General features: G+C 47.0%; 1 protein-coding gene across 1 annotated transcript in view; it reads right to left on the reverse strand.

Annotated features, from left to right (window-relative positions):
* Nucleotides 1-3,566: 3,566 nt before the first annotated feature.
* NDST2 (N-deacetylase/N-sulfotransferase (heparan glucosaminyl) 2) overlaps nucleotides 3,567-9,171 on the reverse strand; it is a 23,985-nt gene continuing 18,380 nt past the window's right edge. The window contains exons 8-13 of the mRNA XM_010132751.1: nucleotides 8,876-8,999; nucleotides 7,234-7,408; nucleotides 6,813-6,983; nucleotides 5,413-5,522; nucleotides 3,854-3,956; nucleotides 3,567-3,692 (exon numbers count right to left, since the gene is read on the reverse strand). Of these exons, the coding sequence (XP_010131053.1) occupies nucleotides 3,567-3,692; nucleotides 3,854-3,956; nucleotides 5,413-5,522; nucleotides 6,813-6,983; nucleotides 7,234-7,408; nucleotides 8,876-8,999 (809 nt within the window). The remainder of the gene's footprint in view (nucleotides 3,693-3,853; nucleotides 3,957-5,412; nucleotides 5,523-6,812; nucleotides 6,984-7,233; nucleotides 7,409-8,875; nucleotides 9,000-9,171) is intronic.

The raw sequence follows: 9,171 nt of genomic DNA on the forward strand, positions 1-9,171 counted from the left end.
AGAAGACTAGCAAGGACTCAGAAGATTCTCCTAGCAGCTGTGTGTGAGGGCTAAACGCACCAGGATGAGTTTGAGCAAGTTGCCTGTTGAATTCATGCAGCTAGACTCGTGTATGTCATTCTGATCGCCTGCAGCCTTCTGCCAGGAATATGGACCTTTGCAGTGCTGTCAGTTGAAATTGGCAGTTCTCAGCAATCCAGTTTTTTATGTAGAGTTGCTACAAGCTGCCACCTACAGAGAAGTTCTCCCTGTTCCCTTAACAGGTCTTTACCCTATAGTAAGGATTCATAGCAGTATTTCCTCTACTCAAAAGTAGGCTGCTCCCTCTTTCTGCTAGGTATTTTCCTGACTGAATTCCAGAGGCTGTGTGTGAGTAATGTTCCAGCTTCATATGGTGAGACTTTTTTTCTGAGGTTGGTATAAGAAGAAAAAAAAGAAAAGAAAGCTTTATTTCTTCTTGTTTCTTTTGCCAGTTCTCATCCTTCCAGGTCTGAAGCACAATGTGACCTGGCTACTGTTGCTGTTACAAATGTGCGTTTCTGAGTGCCTGGGGTCAAACTACTACTTTTGAAACGGGTTGGTTTCTTATGGATATTTTTAATACATTACCTGAAAAATTTTTCAGGTAATGTTCTGTGGTTACTGTGTTTCTTGCTGAGTCATGAACTGCTTATGGTGAAGGTCTGTTACTTAACAGTGAGGTAACACGATGAGGGTTACTGCCACTCTTTGTTAAAACGATGTGCAGGGGTCTGTATGTGCTAAGTACCTACTGGGTCAGTAGCTAGTAACCAGTGTAGCTCACTGGAAAAGATGGTTTTGTTGGCTTTTTGCTGTCATCAAGCTGCTGATAATAAGAGCTTCTCTTGGGGGGGGTGGGGGGAGTGGGGTGGTGTTTGTTTGCACAGCTTTGAAGGGTTGTCTGGAAAAAAAGGTGGCTTCTGCAGCAATTTGCAGTCAGTCAGCAGGAGTGACCAGATTTGAAAATGACTCTTCATCAGCTAGGTCCACATTTGGATCTGACCACAGCAGGTGATTTGTCTGGCCTTAGCATAAGCAGAAAGAACAAGCACAGCACAGACATTAAGCAACTGGGAGGGGGCTGGGGTGTGGAATAGAATAAATAATGAGTCTACACAGCTGACCTGTGCTGCCTTGAGTGAAGGACTGTCACCAGTAAACTAACCTGACATTCCGTAAGCCCCTCCCAACATTTATTCCTGGTACCTCGATTATTTTTTCATGTTTAAATCTGTCTCCTCAAAGGTAAAGCATGAAGTAATTGTCCTAAGTGACAACCAATAATGGATTAAGAGCAGGAACCTGTGTTTAAGGGAGGAGCAGTAGCACTGGTGGGGGTGTGCTTTCCCCCCTCCTCTGGCAGGGCGTTATACCAGCTGCTCTGCTGCGGTTTTGTGAAGTGATAGCTGTAAGGCCGTTTTATAATGCTGTCACAACATGACCATTTAAACACGGTTCTGCTTCCAGTTCAGAGTAAAGTTGTGTGTGCACACCTGGACAGGAGGTGCACAGCAAAGCTCTGGTGCTGCACAGCAGCTGGAAACCACTGCAGTAGCCCAGAGTGGTCCGAAAGTCCTCGCTAGTGCGTAAGCGAGTCTCTGCATTGAGGCTGTCTGCTGTGCCAGGTTCTGCAAGCCTTCAGCTGCCTGCAGTGCAGGAACCTTAGGACACGGTTTCTGTGTTGTAACAACTGAGAGGAGTTAAACACCTTGTTACCCTCCCAAGTCTTAGCTGTAAGGCCTGCAGTAGGTTTTTCTGGTTTTCTTACCCTTCTACCAGCTTAGGTTCCATGACATCACTCGAAATCATAACAAAGAAGAAAAATAAGTAGTACATTTATTGAATCTCCACTTACTACTACTTCTAGCTTTTATTCAGACACTTGTGCTCAGCTTCGAGAGCCAAGAATTTCTTCATTATCATTCAATGTGAATGATGCTATACATGAATCCAGTGCAGGAAGTCCAGCTCCTCTCTCTCTCTCTAGGAGGAGAGGGGTTTCTAGTCTTGCTGTCCTCTTTTTTTTTGGGCTGCACAAAATATCCCTTTCCAAGGGCACATGAAATAAAATACTGTAATTGCATACTATATACATTTACATACAACGGTAAATGCACCATTCATTCAGAAATACACGATACCTAAGGCTCAATGGAAAAGCTTGGTTGAAGCAACTTTCAGGATAGGAGGAGTTGTGGAAGTTCCCATAATCTGTGTTCTTATGGGTCCTGCCCCTCTGGAACCACGGCAATCTCCCAGGACCACACAACTCGAGCGGCTCATGGCTCAGCGACTGAAACCGTGTACAACCATGATGAAGGATTTCCTCTGAGAACAGAGACCCCTCTCGAGGCAAAGCACCTTGGTTTACTTGTCTCTGTGTGGCAGTGGTAAACAGCCCCTTCTGGACACAGGAAACCACTTCTACCTCCAAGTCTTCCCTTTATAGCTCAACTATACTTACTTTAACTCATTTTTTGCTTTTCTTCTTTGATCTCCTTGCAGTCCAACAATCCAAGTGGGCGCTAGCTGGTGGGGGCCCTGTGGCTTTTTATTTTTAAGCTGATCAGACACGGGGACCTGAATTGTCTGCTTTCAGCTGTATCAGTCTTATTTTGCAATACCTGAGCTTTGCCTCCCCCAGCTGCTTGTGCTACACAAACACATGCCTCCAGAGTGCTCCCAGGGGACATACTGCTCCTTGGTTGTCTCTTGAAATGTCTGATGTCCCTGCAGAGAAATACACGCTACATTGCCATGTGCAGCAACGTTTTCCCTAAGAATAACAAATCAATTCTATGTGTGTGTGTCAGTATCTGCAGTTTTGCCTTATCTCCCCCCTGCCCACTGATCAAAGTCACTGGACACTGTATCACACCAACAATGCTGCGGATGAGGAGAGCAATCTTGTGTCTAGGACATGTCTCCAAGAAGGTGCAGTCCCCACCAGCCTCACACAGTGGCACTGTAAGTAACGATTACGGCTACTGCATGCTGCATGGGGAGAAACAGGGCATTCCCGTACCCTGCTGTTGCCAGATAGACTACTGGATAAAGCTGGGGTTCACTGGACTAGATTCCTCTTTTATTAAGCTGCTGCTCTTCTCTCAGCAGTGGGCTCAATAGGTGACCTCGTAAGTCTTCACTTCTGGACTCAGAAGAGTAACATGTTAACCTTCCAGCTACTGCCTGTTTCATATACTGAGAAGAATAATTTAAAGTGTTAACCACGCTCTCTCTCCCCCACTCAGAGCAGGGCAGGCATTCCACATCCTTCCTGTAAGTAAAAGTCAAAGCGTAACAAAACATTTTACTCAAGAATGTGACTTGCACTCCATGCCTGAGGGCAGTGTCAGAGGCAGTAGCCCCTGACACTTGGGGCGTGGAAAGTGGACACTTTCCCCTTGGGTGGGGGGAAAGGCTCCACATGCACATTCTCTGCTCCTGCTCATTTGTCCAGTTGGTTTGGCTTGACAAGAGATGACCTCATAGTACATGTTGGAGCACGACACATCCCCGTGGCACTGAGGGCAAGGGATTCCCTCTCAGCTCCAGCTGGAGTTCTGCAGTTCCTCTCGAAGCCAGGTTGGAAGGGGGTGTCCAAGTCTGTTCATGAGCTTGGACAATTCAATGTTGTGCTCCCGGTAGAAGTCTCTTAGGAACAGTCGTGACTGTGTGGAAAATACAGACCATGTTTGTTAGCATGTAAGAAAACGTTACCCTCAACACAAGTTGCATAGGTTATCTAGGACACAGATGGTAGGAAAATCCATGTTGGTTTGCTGGGATGTTTCTACATTTCTTGCTTCCAACAAATTTGAGAGTTACTCACCGAGGAATCCATATCAGGGTATTTTCTTCCTTTACTCTTGCCTAGGCATTTAGTCTTTCCTCCATCTAGCAGCTGGCACCAAAATCCTTTTGCTTCATCAAATCTGAAAAGGACACTCTTGTCTTCAAATATTCCACCACGTGCCTGATCAGTAGCCGCAGCAATTAAGTAACTCCCATTTCAGTGCTTTACAAATGGGGTTTGGGTTTTGTTTAATTTACTTATTTATGGTATTGTTTTTTTTTTTTAAGCACTTGATGACTTTGAGAAGAAATCCCTTAAAACCATGAAAGTTTCAGCTTTATGCAAATTTCAGAGGTAACACCGGTGTTACAGTATTTGTGAGTTAAGCCTGCAAGGGGGAATAATAATCACTGTTTTAATCTTTGTAAATTCTTTTAAATCTCCTCATTATAGTTGAGACATTAGAGAATCTCTTGGCCGTTTAAAGACTCAGTGTTTCTTCTCTTGCTAAAACACAGGTGTAAGGCAGTATTGGAAATCATGTCTGGTCCTGGTCTGTCCTGTCCCTTTAATTGGCCAAAGGTGAGCGTCACATTTGAGCAAGTGCCTCTACCAAACCCTGAGGCAAGCTGACCAATACCATTTATTTTCTGACCCTGGCTGAAGGGTACCAGCCAGCGCCACTGCTGTAACCAGTCCATTCACCATCACCCCATGTGCTTCAGCTCGTCAGGCTAAACCTCCCCTCCCCTGGGGAGCCATGTGCCACCCTCTTGGAAAACAACTGTCAAGAGGAGAGCTGCATTCATTCTTCTGTCTTTCCTGCTAAAGGAATGGGCAATGGCCCTGTGCCTACACATGCACACCCCCCCTGCTACCTCAAGTAGCACAGGCTGGGATAGCAGGGAAGATGTGAAATCACTGGTTTCAGATGCAAAGAACAACATTTGGGATCTCCAGTGGGCTTGCAGAGTTTTCACTACAGCCACAGTTCACCTTCAACTAGCATGTAACCTATCTGGATTAAGTGCACTTGCACTGGGGACAAGATCACAGTGATAGCTGAGTAACATCCTTCAACTTAGTAGCAGTGAGGTAGTGCCTCCGCTAATGCTTCCTCATAGCTCTGGACACCTGTCAAAGTCCCTGTCTTCCGTAATAATAGGCTCTTTACCTCAAAACTGTGTGACATGCCCCTAATCTTCATCTGGTTAAAGACATGAGCAGCGCATTATACTTTTTTTATCTTACCTCCTCTACTTTCTGTCAGATACAGGCATAACACAAAGCATAAACACGCTAAAAATTCCAGCAGCTTTTCTGAAACCGCAAAGACCAAATGGAAAACATCATAGTTACTTCTGCATGCCAGTGCCAAAAACCAGCCCTTCCCCTACCATTTCTGGAAAGACTCATCACGGGATTCCAGTCTTGGCGAAGCATCTCACGCTATCTATCTAGTTTAGGCTTGGGCATACCTCTGAAACCTTGGCACGTCTTGTACTCAAAGAGAAGTAGTACTCTTCCAATCAAGTGCTTTCTAGTATCACACTTGGCTAAGAAAGTGTCCTCCCCCAAAAAACCAAGTTCCCTACCTGAGGGCCTGGGTGTAGTTGAAGAGTGGTGTAACTCCCAAGAACTTCTGGATGTTGTCCATTACAGAGGCAGGGTTGTGTCTCAGCTCCTGACCATCCACAATGAGAAGCTGAAAAGACAGCAGCTGCCTTAACCTCTGACAGCTTGTGCTGAATGACACCCGTGAGCATCCTGGATCTCAAAACTGCCCTTGGCCTTTGTGTATGAGAGTGAAGGCTGCCAAAGCCTGTTTATTCTAGAGCAACGCAGTGCAGGGGATGTGACCCACTGGCCCATTTGTCTCCAGAGAACTTACAATACGGGCCACAAGTACCGTAACACCATAGTAGATCATGACAGGCTTTGCTTAATAAACTTGCCTTTGGCCAAACCTCCTGTAACATCTCTGGAAACCTCATGTATTCTTTTTAGGTGTGAGCAGCCACTGTGCCAAGTATCCTCCTGTAACCCAGGATTGTTCTCCTATTACAAGTATGATGGACTGTGCTAATATATTACCTCTTCCAAAGAACTGAACAGAACAGTCCCATGAACTGAAGTCTGGGAAAGGTAGGAGACCCTGACCCATCCTAAGTACATGGAGGGCCTGTCTGGCTCTGTCGTCCCTCACAGCAGTAACCTCCGGGAGTAGTAAGGCAATGACATACAAGCCCAAGAATGTTTTCCCATCTCTCCTGTAGTCTTGGCAGATCTGTCACGTACCGTTTTGACTGCTGCTTTGGCAGAGACTGAGACTAAATGGGCATTACAAGCCTCTGTTGGATTATAGACTCGGGATAACCCCAGCAGCAGAAGGAAAATTGGGAAAACACATCCTGATTCCCACTGTATGAGACAGTTTATATTTGCTGGGAAATTAATTAGAGACAGAAATTGTCTATATTGTCTATTAGTTGACTTTTTGCCAATTTATACACAAAACACAGAATCTTGGCATTTCTGCAGTGAAATTTCCTTTCATCAGAAAGCTAAAGGCTTCACAACTAGGAACTAAGAAGTGGTAAAGTCCAAGAGCCTCTCTTTAAAGCAGTGAAACCGCAGCGAGTAGCTGAACACCTACTGGGCCCAAAGAGGGTCCCTGGGCGGCAGGCTGCTGAGATACAAGGGAGGGAGGGCTTACACTGCTCTTCTTGCTAAACTTCTTGATATTGTGGTGCTCTCTGGGAGCTCACAGTATCCTCCTGCACCCATTTACTTTTACAAATAAAGTGCAAGCCTGATGTCTTATCCACTCACAATAGGGGGAAGCAGGTAGTGGCTCTTGTTCCAGAAGACAAGACAGGAGGTGAAATGAAAACAAGGCAGGTGGGGAGCTTGTGAATATTACAGTTTGTTCTCCTCTCCTCTTTGCTAAACCAACAAAGGGCTCCAGAATAGCCTCCGCTGCCAAAGCTCCTACCTGCCCCGAGGGGTAGTATGTTAGCCAGCGCTCCAGGTGGGTGGAATACCAGCCGGGGAGCAGGCATCGGCTTTGCAGGTTGCGCAGTTCCTGAGGGGCCTGGGATTTTGCAGAGATCACTTGGTAGAAGGAGTAATTGAGCGCCACAGGGTCATTGTGAGCACGCTGGTGCTGGAAAATGTAAGCTAAATTCAGGAGCAGGAACACAAAGTCCCACCTTACACATCTCTGTGCAGACCCCACTGACTCGGCCCAACCACCCGCCAGAGCCTCTGCATGTAAGCCTGTCTGCATTCTGCAGGCAGCCTGCGTCGTGCCCCTGGGCCCTCTATGGAAATGGGCCCATGCGCTTTCTGAATCAACCCCCCACCTCCCCGGAACATCTCTCTTGTCCTCTCCCACAGCAGTGCAGGGGAGTTACCTGGTACCACGAATAGGCTCGGTCAGCAGGGTTGATCAGAACAGTAATGATTTTGGCTCGAGGCAGCAGGGCTGCACCACGTTTTGGTACCACCTCTGTGTCGAAGTAATTGGCGCTCTTCTCAAACATGAAGTCTGTGCTGGCATTGGAGGGGATCGGAAAGAATTCCATGTACCTGCCAAACAGATGGGACGCTGGTGAGCAGCGTGGCCCAACAAAGAGATGGCACATGACAAAATGATGCCCTTGCTCCCCTTCCATAGACATGGTTGGCAGAACAAGTGCACCTCCCCAGGAATGCAACGAATGGCCAGAGCCGTGCAGGGCTCAGAGGCATGACTTGGAAAGGGGTGGTAGAGCACAACATGCAAAGCTGGAGATGATAGACGGCTAAGAAAGTATTTGGCTGAGAGTGCGTTTCTCAAGTTCTCAGGCAGCGGAAGAAAAAGGCTGAGGGGAAGGTACTAGTCACAAACTAGCAGAAAACAGGTTTTGTCCAGGAGTAAGGTCAGAATTGGCTGCCTGCCCTGCCACTGACTGCCTTTTTAAACTGTCTGTCTCTCTGCTCTTCAGTCCATAGCTGAGACACAGGGTAGAGACCTCTGCTCTGCCTCACAGGAGCTTGTCAAATTAGTAACATGGAAACTGTAAGACATTCAAGTAGTGGTAGAGGGGAGAGGGTAACAGGAGTATCAGGGCACTGTAAAGCACTGCAAGTCTGGTTTCTGCTGAAATTTAAGCTGTACAATGGACTCAGATTCCACGCTAAACACAAAGATTCCCCTCCTGCATGTGATGCTACGCTCGAATGAAGTTCGATGGCTTTTCCAGGAGATGCCCGTAAAAGCCTATGCTTTCCAGGCTTGTCAGCTGCTGCAGCTGCTCTGTAGTGCTTGACTCGTGAGCTTTGCTCAAGTACCAGCCCCCTTCCAGGATCTTTTCCATGGTCTTCTAAATGACTAGAGAAGTCAGACAAAACCTCCCACAGCTCACAGACAAAGAAACCCCACGTCAGAATGCCTCACTGCCACACAGCCACCCCTCAGAGCCACGCATGAGAGAGTGCGGCACCACGGTTGACTAGAACTTAGTGCTTCGAGCAAGAAACACCTTTAAAATTTCTCTGCCTGGAAACACAGTGCCCAGTGACTGGGATCTTTATAACTGCATACCTTCACAGGTAAAGATCAAGGTGTGCAGGTGGACACTGGAGCCAGTGCAAGGAATGCAGTGATGGCTCTATGTCTAAAGGGCCCAGAACAACAGAAGGGAGGTCATCCTGTCCTGTCGAAAAACCACGAAGAACTTTTTTACGAGCGCACTGTTGTCTGTTCTGCACGTCAAAGGAAAAGAACCTCATGACAACAGTGCATTCAGCAAAGACTCTGCATTTTTAAAGGTAAAATCATGGCTACAGGTCTCCTGGTGAACAGTCAGTCAAATCGGGAACTACCTGTCCTGCTCCTGCAACAGCAGTTGGGTTATCAGGAAAACAGAGAACATGTGCTGAGCAATAGCAATGAAAACAGCTGTTCAGAAATAGAGAAGCTACTAAGGTGGCTGGCGCGGACATACAGAGAGACTCAGCAGAAGAAAAGGTGCATGCACCTTATCACAGAAGAACACGTGTCTGGGTTCTTACCAATCGATTCCTTTATGATAGTTGGGTCCATTAAAAAACTGGATCTCCTCAAACGTGGATGGACTTGGGAAGTTACTGGTGACAGCTGGATGCATGGTCAAGAAGAAGTGCACGGCTGTTGTGCCTGCAACAGGAACCAGTTAACAGGACCTGGGTCACACATGACGCTTGGCTGAATGACAGGCGTTACCTATACTGCAAAACCAGTCCCCAGATGGGTACACTCCCATCACGCACGGCTAACCCACCCCTTAACTCAGTCATGCAGTCACTGCAGCAGCAGTGACATCGAGAGC

This window comes from Buceros rhinoceros, unplaced genomic scaffold (assembly GCF_000710305.1).
Source record: "Buceros rhinoceros silvestris isolate BGI_N320 unplaced genomic scaffold, ASM71030v1 scaffold2243, whole genome shotgun sequence".
Taxonomy (NCBI): domain Eukaryota; kingdom Metazoa; phylum Chordata; class Aves; order Bucerotiformes; family Bucerotidae; genus Buceros; species Buceros rhinoceros.